The sequence below is a fragment of the Mustela erminea genome, chromosome 10 (assembly GCF_009829155.1).
Source record: "Mustela erminea isolate mMusErm1 chromosome 10, mMusErm1.Pri, whole genome shotgun sequence".
NCBI classification, from domain to species: Eukaryota; Metazoa; Chordata; class Mammalia; order Carnivora; family Mustelidae; genus Mustela; species Mustela erminea.
The window spans coordinates 69,804,449-69,826,513 of NC_045623.1; the positions used below are offsets into that span (position 1 = coordinate 69,804,449).

Consider the following 22,065-nt stretch of genomic DNA (forward strand, 5'->3'; position numbering starts at 1 on the left):
TTTTATTTATTTATTAGAGAGAGTGCACATGCGTGCAAGAGAGGCAGAGCATGAGCAGGGGGGGAGGGGCAGAGGGGAGAGGGAGTAGCAGATTCCCCGCTGAGCAGGGAGCCTGACTCAGGACCCATCCCAGGACCCTGGGATCATGGCCTGAGCCAAAGGCCGATGCTCAACCAATTGAGCCATCCAGGCACCCATTAGACCTGCATTTAGTTGAAATTCTATTTAAGTGCCCTTTGCCTTATGGAGATAATGTCAGTTTTGACTCATCTATTCATCATTTAGGCTTTTTGTTAAACACTGGATTCTCAGTCTCTACCCTTGTCCCAGAATTTCCAGTCTAGGATCGGGCCACCAGTTTCAGGACAGTGTGGTCAATGCTAGAGGAGTTCCAGGAGCCATGGGAACCTAGAGAAGGCCCCCCCAGTTTGGGCAGTTGGATAGAATTCTGTGAGGTCTCAGGCCCCTGGAAATGTTATCTGCCTTACTTGGGCACACATTAGTAACACTGGCATTGTATTTTTCTGAAGAGTTTGCAAAAAGGAGAGTCTTATTAAAACTTATCTGTGTTTGGGGGAGGCCAGTGGAAACACATATAAAGGAAATCAGGTTTGGAGGCCAGGAACTTGGCCACATTTCCAGAGGGGAGTGCCAGGGTCTCAGCTGGATGGAGCATCCCACATACGAATCATCATTTTCCTGGGGCTGCACGGCTCTTTTCTCATTTCAGAGTATTTCTGGATATAGCAGGTCTACCTCTCCTCATTCTACAGATGGAGGTACTGAGACCCAGAGCAGTGAAGTGACATGAGCAAAGCTCCCTGCTGGCATGCCTTCAACCACTCCAAGCATCAATGAGGAACCTACACAGTATCACCTACGTGCCTCATGTTCTTGATATTAAAAACACAAAAACAAAACAAAACATAAAACCTATGGAAGGTCATGGACACCAAAGGAAAGACCATGCTTTCTGGTATAAAAGTGGTACTCTGCCATGGAGGCAAAGCACCCAGCCCCTGCCTTTGCAGAGTCCCACAAGGAACCAGCAGGGCTATGGTGTGCCCAAAATAGTGGAAGCCCTGAGAAGAGACCAGTGGGGCTGCTTCCAGAAGCTGGGGGTGGCTCTGAGCTGTGATGCTCCTTTATTACTGGCACAGTATCACTTTATGCTTTATAGCAAACATGTTCTGATTAATGGAACCCCTGGGAAGGGTGGTGGGAGTGAGCAAGGTGACCTAGGGCGAGAGATGGCCCAGAGTCCCTCTGGGACCTTGAGCACCCCAGGCCTGCCAAAAGGTCTGTGAACCACAACAACCCATTCAGAATTCTGATTCTGGAGGGCATTTTCAGATTATGGTTCAAAAGCAGAGGTCACCTGGTATTATCAGCTCCCAGCTCCCTATTCCTTTTTCTAATGGAGGCAAAAGGATACTGAGAAAGGAAGAGTTTTTCACTCTGGAGTGAAGGCAAAGAGAAGAATTCATTCATTAAGCAACTGGCTAACAAATAACAGTATCCAATATACCTTGAGCGTTTACTACATATCAGGCACTGAGAAGGACTTCCCATGAATTATGTTATTGAATCATCACAATGACCGCACGAAAGCATTCTTTTTACTTCCATCTTATGTAGGAGGGAATGTGATCAATGGAGGACTCCACCCCAGCTCAGTCAGCCCTGCTCAGCCCTGCTCAGCCAGGCCCTGTGACCAAGGGTGCTAAGGATACATGAAGGATGCTGGGAGACTCCTGATCAGCAGTGAAAGCACAGCTCTGAGGGCCAAAAGGGAGTGAAGAAGCCCCCAGGAAAAAAGGCTCCCAACACCAAAGGAAAGGCAGCTTCATCCTCCTATACCTATCCCTAGGGGATCAGTCCTGAGAACCAGGGTAGGGAATGTGGCCTCAACTCCACCTGCTAGTCTCCAACCAGCTCTTGTACAGATGGCGAGAACAGTTCCCATCCCTCTCCCACCTAGCTGTTTGACCCTGGGAAAGTCACTTCCTCTCCGTGTCTCAGTTTCCTCTGATATGAATTGGGCTTGAAGATGGGTGGCCATGTGGTTTCAGGGAGGGCAAAACGCAGGAGGAGCTCAGAGAGCTTGCAGTGTTGGCATCTGCCTACTTTGCCTTTGACGAGCGACAGTAGAGCATCCTGAGTGCTAGGTCCTAAGTGGTGAGTAGAAGTGTTCTAGGTAACTGGCCTGGGCACCTGGAGGAGGCATCTGTGCATCTGTGCTGCTGCAAGCCTAGAGTCTGAACCACCCATTGGACTTAAAAAAAAAAAAAAAAAAAAGTCTATTTGTCAGCCAGCTTCCCCACCCTGACACGGACCCGCCAGGAAAGAGAGTTAACATGTTGGGCTCCTGCCCAACCAGGATCCGGCCCTGAGCCAGTCAAGCAGCTTGGAACTCACCCACATACACAGCCTGGAAGGAGACTGCGCAGTCCCAGCAGGAAATGGGGGGGGGGGGGCGGAGGGTAGAGGGAGGAGAAGGTGTGTGTAGGAAAGGGTGCAAGTCAGAGTAGAATTCTTTGAGGGAAAGATGCCAAAGGCCTGTGTGTGTGTGTGTGTGTGTGTGTGTGTGTGTGTGTCTGGCCTGAGCAGACAGATTAGGTCTCTCCCTCCTAGAGATATCTCCTAGAGAGATATCCCTCTCTTATCTTCATTTTGGTCTGTGACTTGGGGTTTATAGGCTGGGACTAGGGGGCTGGGGACTCCGATGTATACATCGAGGACCATTCAGCGCTGCACTCTAACAGAGGCGCTGATCCTGCCCAAGAGCCTCGTCCTGACACCCTTCATCTTTACGTTTACCTCTCCCCACACGCGCTGGCCCGGCCGCTACTGTCCTCTGAGCAACCCGATTCCAGCGGGGAGGCGACTTGCCCACAGTCACACAGCACTGGGAAGTCGGTCAGTCTGGGTGGTATGCCCCTAGGGGGCTGATTCCTGGAATGCTGTTTCCAAAGGCCCCCTTGTGAGGCAGAGACCATGAGAAGGAAGGTCCAAAGGGTGGGTGGGTGCACATGATCCTCAAAGCCCTAGGAGAACCTGCAGATCACTTGGGCCTTTGCACCGTTTCCTATATGCAGAATCGCCCTTCCCTCCCTTCCTCAGCCTAGTCAATTCCAGGTCTTTCCAAACTCAGTACCCGGAGACTGTGAGAATTCATTTAAAATGGGTTAGAAAGGAGGCCAATCTCAAAATAAATATATTATGATCAGCAACTTTCTTATGTTCCTGTCATAACCAGTTAGACGTTGTGAAAAAATGGGTGAAAAGATTCTGTTCGAGGTAGACACATAAAATACCAAAGATGATGCTGAAGAAACAACTATAGGAACAAAATGACAAAATTTACAAAGTGACTTAAAAGTCTTGAATAAATGAAAGTCACATTGTGTCTAGATGGAAACATTCCATATTGTGAAGATATATTATCTCCATCGAAATAATTTCTAAAGGCAGTTAAATAAAAATTCCAAAAGGTTTTTAAATTTTTACTTTCCCTTTGGAACCAGCTTTAAAAATTCTAAAATATTTTTTTCAGAAGATTCTCTTTCCAAAATAGCCAAGAGAATTTTGAAAAAGAATCAGGAGTCAGAAAGATCCTTGCCCTCCTAAACATTACAGAACTAAATAATGTCTGAGTGAGGCTGATGCAAAAGTAAATTGCTACTTAAAAGAGAAAGTGTTAAAATGACCTAACACCATCTTAGAATTTGGTATATAGGATATAGTCAGTGGGAGAAAGGGTGGGTTATTAAGTAGTGCTGTGATAACTGGCTAATCGTTTGCGGAAAAAATTGTTACAAACTTACTCTACACCTTCCCCCAAAATTAATTTCAAATGAACTAAAGATATAAATGTAAATAGTGAAATAGAGGTGCTCTCAGAGAGTTGGATTTTAAAAACCCTTGGTAGGTATAGTACTGTAAGTCAAATCTATAAAGAAAAATGACAGATTTGGTTACATAACATTTTTTAAAACTTGTTTTAAAACTTCAACATAACTGGGTAAAACCCAAAAGAAGAAATGCAGCATATGGTACAGATAAGAGGATGCTACTGTCTTTAATATATAAACAGCTATTACAAATTAAGGAAAAGAGAAACTTTAGAGAGAAAAAAGCAAAGAATATACGCAGATTAAAAAAAAAAACCATGAAACACGAGTGACTAACACAGAAAGAAAAAACTAAGGAATAACTAAGGGTATGCAAATTACAATGACAAAAGATTCTTTTTTTCCTGCCTGAATTGACAATGAATAAAAAGACCAGCAAGATGCACTGCTGTTGAGTGTGCTCGTTGACACAACCTATCCTGAGGGGTATTTGACAAGTAGCTATCAAATGCCTTAAAAAAAAAAAAAAGCCTCTGACCAACCAATCTTATTTCTAGGAATTTGTCCTTAGGAAATAATTAGGCAAACTCACAAAGAATGCTCATTGTAGTAATGTTTATTGTAGCAAAAATTGGAAACAAACAAAATACCTCTCAAGGGAAAATGGGCTAAATAAAGGTACATTCATACATGGAAATAGTAAGCAATTTTTAAAGGTTATGTAGATATATTGATTAATATGAAAAATGTTTATCACGTTTGTATGTAAAAATGTAAGTAACAAAAAGCAGATTTTTATGAAGGTACATACACAGGAAAAAAAATTCCCACTATACTTTACTGAACTGTCTAAAATGTTTTATAATGTTTTATCAGAACAAGCAATAATAATGTTTCCACTTGGGAAACTTAACTTCTCACCTCAGGGATCCCTTTCTTCAGGAAGTCTCCCTTGATCCTCCTTTCCCCTCTCCCACCTCAACCCTGTTTCTCACTATGAGGTCACTGGTGGGTGACTGCATCCCTAGTTGTTGGTCTACGAGCTCTGTAAGGGGCCATCGCAGTTGATTCATCTTCAGGTCTCAGGGTCTGGCACTTACTAGGTGCTCAACATGAATGAAATTAATGAAAGACCCCTTCTCTCGTGTTTCCGTGAATGATCTATCAATTGAATGGTATCGAACCCCGATCGGAAAGCCTCTAGGTCTGATCCTACCCGACTGGAAATGAAGATGAGAAGGAAAATGCCTGGGTGGAAGTGGGATCTAGGTTCCCATCTTCCTCGACGCTCAGCAGCACAGTGACCCCGGACAAGTTACGTCGCCTCGCGGAACCTCGGAGGACTTGTCTCTAAAACGTGGAACATCACACCTCCCCAAGGACTGGGTACCAAGCAACACAACCCACGCCAAGCGTTTAGCAGGGTAGTGGTACACATTAGGCGCTCAAAAATAGAAGCAAATAGTTGGGCAATGAACTCGCAGCGTACTGGTCCCGGGCTCCGACGCACCCAACCAGAAAGGCTGTGGAGACCGGAAGCCTGGCGACACTGGGCGGTCGCCGCTCCCGCACGCGTCCTGCGGACTCCCGGGATTGATCCAAAGGAGCGCTGCGGCCCGGCGCAGGGGCTTCGCGTCGGGGGCTCCCGCCGGGCTCTCAGCTCCGGTGCCCTCACTCCCTCGCCTTCGGGAGACTCCCTGGCCCACTTCCTCGCTGAGGAGTCTCCCCCGAGGGGAGAGGCTGAGCACCAGCAAGTCCCGCGGGCCCCAGAGGGTGAGGGTGAGAGGTGAGGAGAAGGGCCATCTGTCCGCCGCGCCCAGCCTGAGGCCGCGCCTGGAACTGTGTACCACTTGGGCCTTGGGTAGGGGTCTCCCCTGGTACCCCCGGGTTCGAATTTTCCTCGATCCCGTACTGCTTGTGAGATGGGGGACCAGTCACCTCACCTGAGTCTGTTTTCTCACCTGTCAAGTGGAATAATTGGACTTGCCTCGCAGAATGTGACGCGACTTAAGACCCTGTAGGGAAAGAGCGAGGCGCAGGGCCCCTCGCAGGAGAGCGCTGAGAAGTCGAGCGCCAGGATGGCAGAGGTTCTTCCTGGCTGCAGAACTGTGCCTGGGTCCCTGGCCCTGGTCTAGGCCGGATCCGTGAATTTGACCCCATAAAAGGGCCATTTTAGCGGGTTCGGGGGCGGGGACAGCAAACCAGGCAGCGCTTCGCTGTCCACCCAGGGGTGCACGCGGCTGAGAGTCTTAATTAACGTGGCTCCAGAGTTGATCCGGAGGAAAATGTTGTCGTGGTCTGTGTGTGTACAGATGTGAGTGTATCCACACGCGTGCTCGTGCGTCTGTGGTTGTGCGGGAAACAGCGTTATGGGTCGGCCTGCGTAGACAGAGTCCTTCTCCCAAAGGCACCTTCCGCCTTTTCTCCGCGTCCCATTCCCGGTAAAGAGTTTCAGCCAAACTAACGGAATCTGCAGCGGCCAGGAGAGGGCTGGGGACGGGAGGGGCGATTCCGTCCCGGAGCCACTGGTTTGGGGATAATTACTTTTAATGTCAGAAAGATTTAGTTTAATATCATCTCTATTAGGCTGCCGGGAGGGTAATTAAACGCGACGCGCCGCAGCCGGCAAACAGATGGCGTCTGCTTGCTACGAGGCCGCGGGCAAACAGCGCAAAAGTCAATGCCTCTCGGGTCCCCCGTCAGCGCCCCCGGCCCTGTTCCTACTCTGCGCCTCTGTGCTGCACCTCCAACCGCCTCCGCACCTTCAGCCCCCAACTCCAGCCTCACACCCTGGGTCTCCACCCGGGCCATCTCTTTGGACCCCACCCTTGCCCGGGTTGGGGTAGGGGAGTTGGGGACGGTAGCGAACACGAGTGGAGGTGCGTTTTCGTGGTTGGGAGAGCTCATCCGGGACCGTCAGGCGCCCGCACAGCAAATGATTCTGAACTAAGAGGAGATGCGTGAGGGAGTGTGTGCGTGTGTGTGTGAGATCGTGTGAGGGTGAGCTTTCTGCCCTCTAGCCACCTCATTTGTCCCGGTGGTCTGGGTTTGTCTGCCCAGGGTCCAACTTCAGGGCCCTAGAATAGGGCTGGGTCCAGGGACAAGCAAAGGCACATCTGCTCAGGTCTAAGTGTCCTGTCACTGACCAGGGAGTCTGTGGGCGTCTGAGTGGGAGGTCAAGTACTCAGTGGAAATCCTAGGATGAGGGCATGATGATGAGAGTCCTGTGAACTCAATCAGACTTTCTGAAAGTGTCCTCTTGGGTGGGAAGGCAGCGAAAGAGGTGAGTGCACCCTGCGGGTGGCCACTGCACGCAGGTGTGGGCATGTAGCCAAGACTGGTGCAGAATGAGGTCCCACAGGCAGGCTGTGTGTCCAGGTGTGAAGCCACACTCTGGTGTAGGAGGTAGACCCTGCTGCCTCAGTCTGGGCATGCTTTCTCCACCACTGGCAGCTGTGGGGCCGCCTCCTCTGGTCTGCACCCTTTGGGGACCTCGGTCCATATCCGAGCTAACCCCAGAATGGCCTGTGGACGTATGAGTGCAGTGACTTCCACCCAGAGTGGTTACTCTGCCTCCTTCCATCCATGACACACACTGACTCACAGGAGCACCCCAACCTCCCAACCTCGGGTGCACCAGAAGAAAGGTTGTATGTAGGTCCAGGACCTGTTGAGCAAGGAGAGAGAAGCCTGCTCTAGGAGTGGACAGATTCCCTCTGATTGGGCTAGGTTCCAGGAAGAGTCCTCTCTCCTTCCTAAGGAAATAAGGTTCTTCACACACTTGAGGAAGAGCTTGGGATTCTCAAGTCCTTGTGGCTGAATGCTTGGCTCACCCCAGGTTCAATTGGTTGAAGTTGTGGAATCCCACAGTGGTCTGGCCTCAAGTGAGAAGAGGAGTGCCTGGACTCCTCTTCTCCAAAAGCTAGACATATTCATATTGTTTAATTTGTTTGGGGTTTAAAACGATTCTGGAAAACTTTGCCCAGTGTAGCTCTGGGAGAAGGCGCCCAGCACCAGGCAGGATCCAGCCGCAGCCCTCCCTCTCTCCCACACATCCTCCTGCCAGGGTGCAGTTAACAGAGAGACTTCCTTAAGCTTATAACCTCAAGGTGTTATAGAGTGGGGTCTGGATCTTACCCTCCTGCAGGACCTGTTATCCGAGACTCACTGCCTTACCTCACTCCACGCGGAAGACCGGCAGAGCTGACCCCTTGCTCTCTCCCAAACTCATTCTCAGGCTCCAGTGAGTGGAATTTCCTAAGAGCGAAGGGCCTGGTTTATGTTACCATCACAGACTCCGGTCAGGGTCGGAGGGCGCTCCTGCGCCCGGGCATGGGCCTGGTCAGCTTTCTGGAAGCTCTTCGCGCGACTCTTCCGCACCCACCCATTTCTCCCTTCCACACCCTCCCTCAGCCAGAGCCTCCCGTTTGGCATCCAGTAGGAACCCGCGCAAGGCTCTGCGCTCTGAGGTGGGTCCCCGCTGTTCTGGGCCCCTTCCTCCCCTAGGGGCCAGCCCCCATTGTCAGGGCCCATGAATTGTGCCGGGGGAAGGGGCTATGTCCCGAGGCCCCGGGGTCGAGTCCGCACGCCCACTACCTCCGCGCCCCCGGCGGCGCCGGCCAAAACCCCGGGGCCTTGAAAGTTCTAAAGAACATCACGGAAACGCACGGTCGAGAAGGGAGAGAGAACGACTTTTCGGAAAACTCCTTTTCCCCATTAGTTAAACAAATTTGCTTTACTCTGAGGGAACGAGAAAAGTGGAGAATAAAAGTGAGAGTGAGGGCACACTGGAATGAGGAAAAGACAGGAAAAAAAAAAAGGGCACAGAGAATTACGGTTAGAGAAACCCAAGGCGACCGTGCCGGAGCACTGCAGCATTAATTCCTGATCTTGCCATTCAAAAGGAAAACAAAATCCAAAACCTGTTACCTCCTCTGCAGATCGAACTGTTCCTCAAGGCCGTGACGTCAGTTGGGGAGAAGGTGAAAGTTAAAACTACTCTTGGGAGTCCGTGGTGATACTGTTTGAGGCCCGGAAAGACCGACAGACGAATGCGCGTCTTGCGAGCAAGAGGATCTGGGGAGACAAGAGAGGCCACGTTTTACTTTCGTTTAAAAAAGAAAATTAAACGTTTTGTTAATCGAAATAACACTGACAAAAAGAATCCCACCACCACGTAAAAGAAATCGAGGTGCTGCAGAAGTGAGGAGAGGAAAGAGCAAGAGGGGGCAAAGGGACGTAACTAGGGGGCGGGGAGAGGAAAGATGCGGAGCGCAAGGCACCCCGAGGGCTCCGACAAGAAGCGCAATCTCAATTCTCTCCAGGCTCCTCTTTAAAAACAAAAATCCTCATAAACCACACTTACCCTTCTTGATGCCTATCATACCAGGAATTTTTAAAGGAAGGGCCTCTGTTTTAAAGGAGGCAGGAGGAAAAAACCATATCAACAGCCCCCAACTACCCCAAACGCACGGGACTTGGGAGCACACCATAACGAAAACGGAAAGCAGCAGGAAAAATCCTCTTGGCATTTATGCCCTATGCCCTCTCCCTTCCCCACCCCCGAGTTTCCGTTCCACCCCCACCCCAACCTCGGTAATTGAATTGTCACCTGCCCCTATCCCGCCCCCGGCCACCAGGGCCACTTGGGAAACTCGGCCTTGCCAAGCGCCCCCGGCCAGTGAGAACGGCGCAGCCAAGCCCGAGTCCCAGAAGTCGAGGGGTTACACACGGCTACGTAGAGGCGCACCGGACACGGTAATTAGGCGCAATTCACACGCTCTCGGGCGCACGGAAACTACTTGTCACGATATTTTCAACGCTCCTCCTAGCCTACTTTTCTCCACTCCTTCCCTGGCGCGCCCCTCCCCTCCCGGAGGCACTCAGTGGAGCTTTTGGAGTTTCGAATCTTTCGGACACTGTAGAATGCGGGGCTCCCCGGGCGCGGGCCCGGCCAATCAGAGCGCTGTCTGCCTCCCCTGGCCAATGGCAGACGCCACATTGTTGTCCAATTCTGTCTAATGGAGCCCTAAGGAGCAACAATAGAGCGGGCGAGCGGCTCATTGAGAGTCTGGCAGCGCCGGGCAACTGGGGCGCGGCTGTGCGCAGCGTCCCGCGCGCTCCGCGAGGGGACGCCGCGCGGCAAGGGCCGGGTCGCGGGCTCCAGCCAGCCGGTCCCTAACCGGTCCCCTGGCTCGAATTTCCGACGGAAGGGTTGGACTGCGCAGCGTTCAGAGGGGGTCCGGAAGTTCGGACATGGTGACTGAAGGAGGGTGACGTGGTCTGATAAGGGACCGGGGGCAGGGGGAAGAGGCCAAGAGCGCCAGCAACGCGAGTGGAGCTGGGAGGTGCGTGAAGCGCCAGCGGAGGAGGAGGATCCCGAGCCCGAGGCAGGTAGTTGAGGGACGCAGGGAGGGCAGGGGAGGCGGCCCGGCCTGCGGGCCCTGTTGACGAGGCCCGGGCCACGCCGGCCCTAGGGACTTCGCGGCCTCTGGGGCCTGAGGGAAGAGGCAGCTCAAAAGGGAAGGGATCTAGCATACTGGGGCGGAGACACCAGGACTCGGTCCCGGGATTTGGCGGGGACCCCGGGACCTAGAGGAGACCGGGGCGGAAGCTCGGGGCTGGGCCTGCTTAGGCCTTCTGGGGCCGCGGCGCAGGTGAGACTCCACAGCCAGTTCCAGAGGCGACTCCCCTGCCTCGGTGCTGTCTCCTGGGCCATCCAAGTTCCAGGAACCCAATTCCGACACAAGAACTAGAGAATCTGTACCCAAGTAGGGTCCCCCGGGGATCCCAGGATAGGGAGGGCGTGTCTGACGATTCTGTCCCTAAACCCGGAGGGGAAGAGACAGCAGTGTTAGAGGGTCAGGGATCTCCCTCCTGTAATACCTAACTTTTCACAAGATACCTCTTGCTTCCCGACTATTCTTCCAGACTGCAGGGCTAAAAATCGTGCCACAGGTTTTACTCCACCCCCACCCACAATCTTTGCCTGCAGGGTGTTTTTGTTTTTGTTTTTTTCTCATGCACACCTCTCTCCCCCACGTGAACCCTGGGACCCAGACATCCATATCAGCGGTTTTGTTGTTGTTGTTGTTTTCCTCACCCCACAAGCCAATCTTCCGGCTGTGTCTGCCTATCCAAACAAAGTTTCCTCTGCTTAATTTTCTTTTTAACTCTCCCCAAGCCTAGTCAACCCATCACAGTCATTTTCCTCTCCCACTCCCTGGAGGCCCCGCACCATGAAACTTGTAGCCCCCACATTTCCACGGGTCCCTGGGGCCCCAAGGCCTAACTTTGCTACTGAGATGTTTGTTTTGTTATCTAGCCTTCACTCTATTTCCTAGAGTTATTCTTTTCTGTTCTTGATTTTTCTAACTCTCCTGCTCCCTCCAGCATGAAAACTTCAGATCCAGCCCGCTGAACTCTATGCCTTGTGTGCTTTGATAGCGCTCTCCTTTTCACCTTTCCACAAAACTGAGCCCTTCTTCTCAATTTTTTTTTTTTGTCTTGTTTTGTTTTGCTCTTGGTGTCTAGTCTGCTGGGTCAAAAAATTTCTCTCTAATCCAAGCCCGATCAAACATTTCGCCCTACCCATCTCGCCCCAACTAAGCTAAACTTTAGGGGGATAATATTATCCTTTTCAACTTCTCGTTATATACACCTGAACCAGTGACTTTTCAAACTTTATATGTCTTTTGTTTTGTTTTTATTTTTTCCAGCTGAACCACTGATTCAAACGAAATCTTAGACCCAGCGCATAAATCAGATATAAGAAGAGTTCTGGTGGGAATAGGGTGGGGGAGCTCAGCTTTACGAGGGGGATCCGAAGGTACCTCCTTCCAGCAATTTGGCAACCACTAGCCAAACTTCCGCGACCAAAATTTTCCCTCCCTAAGCCTGATCTCCTGGAGGGTACGCTGTAGCTTAGCGCATCGTGCGCTCTTCCCGGCAAGTCTCTTCCTTCTTCCCACGGTCTTCTACGCCAGGTCCTGCCATGGAGCTACGCTCCGAGCTACCTAGCGTGCCCGGCGCAGCGACGGCGGCGGCGACAGCGACGGGGCCGCCCGTGGCATCTGTGGCGTCGGTGGCGGCGGCGGCGGCGGCGGCCGCGTCGCTACCGGTGAGCGTGGCGGGCGGCTTGCTGAGAGCGCCGCCGCTGTTGTTGCGGGCTGCGGAGAAGTACCCGCGGACCCCCAAGTGCGCGCGCTGCCGCAACCACGGCGTGGTGTCAGCGCTCAAGGGCCACAAACGCTATTGCCGCTGGAAGGACTGCCTGTGCGCCAAGTGCACGCTCATCGCCGAGCGCCAGCGCGTCATGGCGGCGCAGGTGGCGCTGCGCAGGCAACAGGCGCAGGAGGAGAACGAGGCGCGCGAGCTACAGCTGCTCTACGGCACTGCCGAGGGCCTGGCGCTCGCGGCCGCCAACGGCATTATCCCGCCGCGACCTGCCTACGAGGTCTTCGGCTCCGTGTGCGCCGCCGACGGCGGGGGGCCGGGAGCGGGAGCGCCCGCGGGGACCGGAGGCGGCGCAGCGGGCGCGGGGAGCTCAGGTGAGCGCGCGGCTTGGTCGGGAGGAAAGGGAGCAGGGCCCGGGCCTGGGGGCGCGCGGCCCAGGGACTTGTCTCGGTACTGAGAGAGTAGAATCCCCTTTTCCAAACGCCCGACCGCTAAGAGTTCGCTGCGCATCCAGGCCCTGATTTGGGGACACAAACACATAAACTCTTTCTCCTCTTTCTGAAGAATTTGCCCTTTACTCCTTTCTCTCACCGCGGGCCCAAATGTAGACGCTGCAGTCTTATCTCCTCTACCCAAACGCAGCCAGATCCCGCCTTCCCTGCTCACTTGGCTAGGTTTCCCCAGCATGGAACCTTTAACCTTGGTTATGCTCTTCTCCACTTGCCCTGGTTCCTTCTGCGCCTTCCCAACTCTCTTCAGAAATCCGGCCCTCTCCCTGTCCTCCTCCCCCTCCCCGCACCGCTTTCTCTAGGTATTAGATACCCCTCATTCCTTTTCCCCTTGTGATTCCTTTTCTCAAGTTTCTAATGCTCCCGGACAACCGCATGCTGTGCCTGCTCCTACTTTCCAGCTTCTTTCCCCACTTGTCCCCGTTTTCTCAAGAATAGGGCTCTCCCGCTTCTCTCGATCCCCACTCTTCTAACCACTCCCCCACACTCCCATCTGGCTGCACCCTCTTCTTCAAGATTTCTTGCCTTTTTCTGGGGAGGGAAGAAATTAAGGCTGGGGCCACTGGGGGCCATCTCAGCCCTCATCTTTGAAGTGAAGAACTTCTAAGGTTTTAACTTTGGAAAGGGTGGATTAGCTATAATGGCTCTATTTTTGCCTGAAGAAAGGCTTGGGATCTCTTAGATACCCAACGTGTCTTTCGTAACAAGCTATATTGCCCAGGGCCAGAGGGCACCCAGGGCTGGGTTCGCTCTTGGAATGATGAGTGTGGAGTGGGGTCCTATACAGTAGGTGTATAGGTGGAAGTTATATTGTCTCCCGCTTGAACTCTGGGTCAGGCCACTTCTCCGGGTCAGAGTACAGCTTGGAAGGAGGGATAAGGGTGGAGGTGTTGGGACGCAGATGTGGAAGAGGGAACTGAACATTGAATTTACAGGGCACAGGTGGTTGGGTTCTGGTACAGAAAGAGTGCGCCCTGGAGGTAGGGGAAGTGAGGACTTAGGGGCTCAGAGAATAAGGAATGCTGGAGGAAAAAGGAGGGGGCGTCAGAGCCCAGTGAATGAGGGTTGTCGGGTTCAGAGAGAGGAAACTGGGGTCCAAAGGGCTGATGTGCTGAGGGTGCCGTCACCTCCCCGCCCCTAATCACTCCTCACATCCCCTTTTCTCCCCTCCTAGAGGCCAAGTTACAGAAGTTTGACCTGTTCCCCAAGACACTGCTTCAGACCGGTCGCCCTGGCAGCCCGCAGCCGCCACCCGGGAAGCCCTTATCACCCGACGGTGCGGACTCGGGTCCTGGGACATCTTCTCCGGAGGTGCGGCCGGGCTCGGGCTCGGAGAACGGCGACGGCGAGTCCTTCTCGGGGTCGCCCCTGGCCCGGGCCTCCAAGGAGGCAGGTGGGAGCTGCCCGGGCAGTGCAGGCCCGGGAGGCGGCGGCGAGGAGGACAGCCCGGGTTCCGCTAGCCCACTGGGCTCCGAATCCGGTTCCGAGGCCGACAAAGAAGAGGCAGAGGCCGCTCCCGCTCCAGGGTTGGGCGGGGGCCCGAGTCCACGGCAGCGGACGCCGCTGGATATCTTGACGCGCGTCTTCCCGGGCCACCGGCGAGGCGTCCTGGAGCTGGTGTTGCAGGGTTGCGGCGGCGACGTGGTGCAGGCCATCGAGCAGGTGCTGAACCACCACCGCGGGGGCTTGGCGGCCGGCCTCGGTCCCGCCGTGCTCCCAGATAAGGCCGCAGTGGGTACAGTAGCAGCTGCGGACGACGCGTGGCCGGGCCGCGTCGACGCGGGGGCAGCTGGGGGGCCCGGGCTGCCCGCGCCGCTGCAGGCAGGCCCGGCCGCTCCTCCGCACCACAGACCTTTGCTGGCCGGTGCCATGGCGCCTGGGGCGCTGGGCTCGCTGAGCAGCCGCTCCGCATTCTCACCACTGCAGCCCAACGCCAGTCACTTCGGCGCCGAAGGGGGCGCCTACCCGCTGGGCGCGCCGCTGGGCCTCAGCCCACTGCGCCTGGCCTATTCGGCGGCAGCGGCGCACAGTCGTGGCCTGGCCTTCATGGCTCCCTACTCGACCGCTGGCCTGGTCCCCACACTCGGCTTCCGCCCGCCCATGGACTACGCCTTCAGCGACCTCATGCGCGACCGCTCGGCCGCCGCGGCGGCGGTGCACAAGGAGCCCACCTACGGCGGCGGTCTGTACGGGCCTATGGTCAATGGCGCCCCCGAGAAGCAGTAGGGCCAGGGGCCCGGCAGCCGGGCCGCCCCCGAACGAGGACCCCAGCTTTGATCCCGCGGGCCGCCGCTCCCTCTTCACCCGGTGCGCTCTCTGCGCCCCAGCTGGGGTCCTCTCGCTCAAAGGGGATTTTCGGTTTTGTTTTGGAAGGTGGGTGGAGAGCTGAGCGAAGCGGGAGCAACCACAGATGCAGGTGTTCTCAGAGCGGGTGCGTGTTCTTGACCCTCATCTTCTGACCACCTCCTCAAGGCTCCTCCAGCCCTTCAAAAGGCCGGGAATTCTTGAGAATTCAGAGGCTGCGGCCGCTGCACACGCTCCTGCCTCTCCTCTTGCTGCGCTCATCCCACCCTCCCGTTCTCCAGTGGATGGCAGGATAGTCCGAGAGTCTGTCTTCTGTGTCTCCCTCTCCTTATTAAAATTTTTTTAAAAAAAAATATTCGCTCTAACAAATATAAATTTAGGATGTATAATTCTCCTGGCACTGAGTCGAGTCTTTGGGACACACATATATATATATCTCGATATCAATTGTAAAAAAGAAAAGGAAACAAGTTCTAAGGTGCACTTTCCTCGTTGCGGTATTTGTCGCTCTCTTTGTTGCTTATGCCAATAAGCATGGGTTTCCTTGGTGCAGTGTGAGTTTTTATATATGTATAAATCTATATATAATCTATACATATATATATATACAAGCCAGTGTATAATGTTATAAAATGGAATTCTAAGTTATTAATTGTAATCTGTAGGTGACCTCGGTATTAACGTGAAAAATATTCAAAAACAAGCAAAAAAAGGACAAAATGGAAAAAAGTAGACTATGCGCGCATTGTACTTATCAGATTTTATAGATTAAATATATTGTAAACTCGGGACAAATCCTGCCCACCCGCCCCTCTTGCCTGCGGCCGGTCTCTCCCTAAGATGCGGTCAAGGTGCGCACTGAAGCAGGAACAGAGCGGCGAGTGACTGACCAGAACCGCCTGCCCGAGAGCCCATCCCCGCCTCCCGGGACTCGCCAAACGCCCGGCCGGAAGGGACGGCAGCGGGAAACGCTGCTGCAGAGAATGGCTCACTGGAATGTGCTTTCCTTCGCATAGACATGAGCTAGAAATAAATGTTATTTTCTAAGAAAACAGCACGGAACCCCGTCCCGCTCCTCCCGCGGCCGGATTGAAAAGGTCTTGATTTCCCGTTCCGGCCCGCGGTGCCAGGTAGACTTCAGTCCGGCTGGTGTCCGACCTTCGCGGGTCCGTGGAGCCGGAAGACTCTCCGTGACGCGGGGAAGGCCCCGTCGACGGGAGTGGCGCGCGGCTCAAAACCCCGCGGGGAGCGGTGCCCCCTGCGCATCGGGTTACCCCACCACCTTCCCATTCCGGTTTTGGGCGCGCGGGCGCGACGGGTGGCCTCGCCAGTGCTCAGGATCCCTGGATCTCGGGCAGAGCCTCTTAGGGAATCCGGATAGGCTGGCGGCCGGATTCCGGTTCTTCTCGGGCCCCAGATTTGGATACAGCCGGGGTCGCACAATGAGCGCTTCCCTTCTCAAAGAGGTTTGGAACCCAGGCGATAGAGACGGCGGCTGGAGAAGGAAGGCTGCGACCGTTTTCCCACAAAGGCTCGTGGCCTGGGAGTTCTATTGGGGTGGGGGGGGGGGGTGGGGGGGCGCTGCCCTCCCCAAGAGGTAGGGTGAACCGAAAGTGGCGGTGAGGACGCGCCTTCCAGTCATACCTCGCTCAGCACCCTAGTCACCTTCCCTCCTCACTCGGGGCAGAGCGCAATAGTGGCTCCCCCGCCGACCACCTCCTCCAACCTCCCCGGGCCTGCTCCGCTCTCTGCAGGGTGACTCCCCCTCTCCGGGAAACAGGGTGCTCCCTCCCTTAGTCTGGGCCCGGCGACATCCCAAGGTAAACTTCTGGGGCCGGCTCGAGTTCCGCCAGGCGGTGAAACTTAATAGCAGGACAAGAAAACGGTTTAATAAAGAAGGGCTTTAATAGGGAACTAATTTGATTGAGTTGCCTAATTCCACTTTAATTGGAAAGGGGTTTGGCTGTTTGGTTATAAAGTGCGAGGGTGACGATGAGATGGAGGTGGGGAAGAAGGAGCGAGAAAAGAAAGATGGGGAGCAACAGAGAAGGGACGAGAAAGGGAATGAAGATAGGAAGGAAAGCAGAGGAAGAGAGGAGAGAGAAGAGGGAAGATTTCTAGAAAAAAAGTGGAAGGCTAAAGACGCGCGCGGGAGCTTTTAGAAGTGTGAACTTTCTTGCTCTTCAGGCTGCTCCCTCAAGTCTCCCATGTCTTCCTCCTATTCCAGGTTTTCTGAAGCATCAGGTCCTCCCTTAGTCCAGGTTCCAGCCACCGCCTTTCTGGCCTCTGCCTTAATTCCCATCCAAGGTGAACCTAAGATCGCTCAGGGTCTCTTGGTTTCAGGAGGGACCTATACTGAGTCTCCTGGAGTGCCTTGTTTCCTGTGGGTGCTCAAGCCAGACCCCAGGGGCTGGCTTAGGACCCTCGTTACCCACTGTGGAGAACATCCAGAGCTTCATAGATTTCAAGATTAGTATTTTGGTTCATCCTCACAGCAAACCTGAAATAATCCAGTGCGTTGTTTATTATTGGGTCCATTTTACCAAGAAGGAAACTGAGGTCCAGAGTGGTTTGGGGACTATGGACCTCCTTTCCTCTACACTGTCCAGGTGAACCTCCTCCTCTCTTGAAACGGTCTCTCCTGGCTGAAGGTGGGGGCTCTGCAGAATCCCCCCCTCCCGTGTACTCCTGTGGCTCAGAGAGGGGAAGCCACATCTCAGCGCCAGGCTGCCAGCAGCTTTGGTTGAGCTCAGAATGATTGCTGAAGTGGTGACACTTTGAGAGGGTGGCGTGGTGGGGTTCCCAGGTTCCTCTCCACCCCGCCCCGTGGGTCTTGGTGGCCCAGACCTGGCAATGGAACCCCAGGGCTGTGAGTCACAACCTTGACACCTGGCAGAGGGCTGCACCCATGCATGCCCCTGACCCCGCAGCCTCCTGTGTGGTCAGGAGGACTGAGGCTCAGTAACTGACATCGACCGTTGTACATTTAGGTTCTGTCGAGTCAGACTCCGATACCAGGACGGTGAAGCCAGTTTGTTAGATGGCAGTGGTGGGAGTGGGGCTGGGCCAGAAGGGACCTCTGTTTTCTTTGAGCTTCAACAGGAGGTGGGTGGGCGCTGGGGCCTGAGCTCCACTGAGTTCCACTGGGAGGACCACTGGGATCCCAGTCATGGGAGGCAGCAGCCCCATCACTTCTTCTTTGTGGGGAGCAGAAGGTGAGGTGGGAGTTTCCTCTTGACCTCTACAGTCCATATTTATTCCCAAACTTTCCTCTCAGTCTGTTGGAGTTGGGCCTGGCCTGGGTACTGGGAAGACCTGGGCCTAGATCGCCATGGGGGAGCTTGGACTGTTGTAGTCATTAAAACTTACCCTCCTCCTCCTCTTCCTCCTCCTCTTTCTTCACAACAGCAGCAACTACACATTACTGAGTACCTACTATGTACCAGGTCCTGTACACAGCTCATTCCATATAAGTTCCTGCTCAGAATGAAAAAAAGCCAAGAGCTGGGATCCAGGCTCTGTTTCTGGCTGAGTTTATTCATTCACAGATTACTTCAGGAAGTAAATGTTTATTAACTACTTACTTCATGCCAAACCCAGTTCTAGGAGCTTAGGATACACAAGAGTGCAAGACAGGCACCATCCCTACACTTTACAACCTCACAGTGTGTGTGTGTTGTGGGGTGGACAGAAGCAACTAAACAGGCAAGTAGGATGCACTGACCAGGACCCCAGGGCTCAGAGAGGTCTGCACAGGGAAAAGCGAGTTAGGACACTTCACCTCAGCTTCCTCCTCAATGAAATGGGGCTGATGGTGACTGCCTGTCTGGATGCTATGAGGATTGATTGAGAGAATGTGTAAAATACTTTTAGTTCAGTGCCCAACTGACCAGGCAGTTATTATAATCTTAGATACTCTGGTGTGGGAATTGTCTCATTTCATAGAGGAGCAAACAGTTCAGAGCAATTGAGTGATTGGAGCACATTTCCCTTAAATCCTCTACAATGTCACAAGTTATGGGAGGTGTCCTGGTGAGCAACAGGCCATGGTGAAGGATCATCAGATGGGAGAGTGTGGGTTCTGGAGATCCTTCTGAGGGAAGGCGAGGCTGCAGCTGAGTCCTGAGGACATTGGTGAGGGGCAGCATTAGTAATCCATGGCAGGAAGTTGGTGAGGGAAGAGCAGGTGGAGAAGGAGGAAGTGGGGACAGGTTGTGATGTTGGACAGAAGTCAGAGGTCAGAACAAGGGGAACCTCAAGCTCCAGGGTATGGGCCTGGGTTTCAGAGTGAGGGTACTGGAGGCCAGTGACAGCTTGCATAGTAAAATTTGCATTTGGACTGGATACATTGTTAGAGGAGGGCCAAACCCATTTAAGGAGGATTCGTGTAAGATGGTAGCACCAAAAATGACCAGTGGGAGCAGGGACAGGGAGAGAAAAGGTTGACTTCAAGAACTACTGGGAGCCAGACCCTCCACTCTTGATCTAATAGATGCTGGGGGTAGTAAACCTGGAGGAGGGCTCATGGAGAATTCCCAGGTGTCTGGGCTGTTTGACTCTTTGTAGGTGACAGAGCTGTGGACCCCTGGATCAGAGACAAGATTGGAAGGTGGGGAAAAATTTCAGCGCTCAACAAATAGAACTTGAAGAACTTACGGGGCTTCTAGATGTGGACACCAAATGGTAGAATGAGTCAGCATGTGGGTGGTAGCAGGGCCTTGGGAGGGATCAAGTGACCCAATCTTTTCTCTACACTGGACATAAAACTCCTTTAATGGAGGCCATGGGCCTGGGGGTGGGCAGTTGTTGAGACCCCAGATGCTGGAGTTCTGCCTCTCATCTTTTCAGTTCATTCCAAGAAGGCTGGTCTCTGAAAATCATTCTCTTAAAATTTTGCAGCCTGTGAAGATTATTGTCCTGGATCAGGACCCTGGGCAGCAGGTCCCTGCCTTTACTGTGACACCAGTGAAGCTTAAACTTCAGGGATCCCCACCCATACAGGTGGTCCCTTTCAAACTTTCCTTGCTCTCTAGTCCCTGAAGATTTAGCTTCAGTGGCTTTCTGCCCCTCTGCGGACTTGTCCATCCCCACCTCACATGCTCACTGATCCCAGAGTCGCCTAATAGACCATGGACTTTCCTGCATCTTTGCCCATGCAAGTCCCTCTGCTTGGAAAGCCATACCTTTTTCTTCTACTTTGAGGATCACCCTCACTTGCCGCAAGGCCCAGTGACACCAATGGAACTCAAAGTTCAAGATTTGTCACTCAGAGAGAAACATGGTAGTGGAGGAGGACTCTAGGCTCACCTCTTCCCACAAATACAAGACAACTATCCTAAATACCCCAGAAATTGATCTGAGGACTCGTAGAACAAACTCCACAACCAAAGGCAGAGAAGGGGCCACATCAAAGAGGGTAGGAATTGTAGAGACACAACTTGGGAGAGAAAGGGATAGTGGCCGTTACCATGGGGAGGGAGCCATGGACACAGAGAAGGGCAAGAGACAAACTAGCACACAGGGGAGTACATGGGGAGAACAAATCCCCATAGCAATTGGCTTGGAAAGCAACAGGGCCTGAATTTCATGAGTTCTTGCAACCAGCAGGGCTTAAAGCCTGGAGTTTTAAAGGTCAGTGTGCTTGGCTCTGGGAGAGCTTGGAGGACATTAGGGCTGCTCTTGATAAAAAGGCAGAGCAAACAGCTTGTGGACATACAGCCTGGAAACAGTGATCTCAAGAATGCCTGAAAAACACAGTGGGGAGGTTATTGCTCACCTTAGAGCACATCCTAAAGTGCTCATCTTAGAGCACATCCTAAAGTTTTCATGAAAAGATCCCTCCAGGAGCAGAGGAACTAGATGGCACCACTTCCCTCCCCTACTCATCAGCATAAACACGGAGCAGTGCCAACACTCCATACCTAACTTGCTTACACCAGACACCGCACTCCATGCTTCAGAACAACCACCCTTCTCAGTTGTACTTAACCTCAGTTCCAGCATGGCATGGCCCCCTCACTCAGAAGACCAGTCCAAATCCCTGCCAACACCACTTCTACTGACCTAGAAGTTTTGCGAGGCTTTGGTTTTGGTGGCAGTGGCAACAGGTCTTATTTCGCAAGCAGTCCAGAGTATATCTAGTGAAAATGTGCCACACCCAAGCCAGGGACCAAACACTGTGTACAGTAGGCAAAGAGGACCTCAGCAGACCACTGGCCTGAAGAAAAATGTGGCAAGGATACAACAGCAGACTGCATGCAAAACACATTGGAGGTCCCAGGGAACAGAGGACACATTGCAGAACGCTATAAGACCTCTTCTTCAGAAGGCCATTACCCTCAAGAACAGGTGATGTAGTTGACTTTCCTAATACATGGAAGCAGGCACAGAGACTTAGACAAAATTAGAAGACAGAGGAATTTGCCCCAAATGAAAGGACCAGACAAGGCCATAGCTTGAGATCTAAGCAAAACAGATATAAGTAACATAACTGAGTGGAGAGTTTATTTTTGTATTTTTATGTTTTGAAGAGTTGATTTTTCCATTTTTAATATTTATTTATTTATTTAAAGTAGGCTCCACATCCAATGTGGTGTTCAACGTGGGGCTTGAATTCATGTCCCTGAATTCAAAACCTGAGCTGAGATCAAGTCAGACCACTTAACTGAATGAGTCACCCAGGAGCCCCAGATTCTATTTTATTTTATTTATTTCCCAAAAAAGATTTATTTATTTATTTATTTGAGAGAGAGAGAGAGAGAGAGAGAGAGAGCGAGTGCGGTAAGGAGGGGCAGAGGGAGGGAGAAAATCCTGAAGTAGACTCCCCATTGAGTGCAGAACCTGACATGGAGCTCAGTCTCAGGAGAGAGCCCTGTGTTGTGCTCTCTGCTCAGTAGGAAGTCTGCTTCTCTCTCCTGGCCCTGTCTCCACTTGTACACACACTCTTTCTCAAATAAATAAAAATCTTGAAAAAAAAAAAAGAGGTAGGTTTAGAGGGAACATACATCAACACAATTAAAAATCACATATGAAAAACCCAGAGCTAACATCATTGTCAATGGGAAAAACTGAGAGCCTTTCCCCTAAAGTCAGGAACAAGACAAGGATGTTCACCCTCACCACTTCTATTCAAGTCCTTGGCACAGCAATCAGAAAACAAAAAGAAATAAAGGAAATCCAAGGTAAAACTCTTACTATTTGCAGATGACATAATACTATATGTA

At 52.6% G+C, this 22,065-nt stretch overlaps 1 protein-coding gene across 2 annotated transcripts; it reads left to right on the forward strand.

Annotated features, from left to right (window-relative positions):
* The first annotated feature begins 9,861 nt into the window (after positions 1 to 9,861).
* On the forward strand, positions 9,862 to 16,740 carry DMRTA2 (DMRT like family A2). Of its 2 annotated transcripts, XM_032303168.1 has the most exons (3): positions 9,862 to 10,247; positions 11,573 to 12,403; positions 13,713 to 16,740. In XM_032303168.1, exons 2-3 carry the CDS (start codon positions 11,848 to 11,850, stop codon positions 14,762 to 14,764), a joined length of 1,608 nt encoding a protein of 535 aa, XP_032159059.1. In that variant the 5' UTR covers positions 9,862 to 10,247; positions 11,573 to 11,847; the 3' UTR covers positions 14,765 to 16,740. The 2 variants fall into 2 exon arrangements, with proteins under 2 accessions (XP_032159059.1, XP_032159060.1); XM_032303169.1 differs by lacking the exon at positions 9,862 to 10,247 and having other exon boundaries at positions 11,206 to 12,403.
* The last annotated feature ends 5,325 nt before the right edge of the window (positions 16,741 to 22,065 follow it).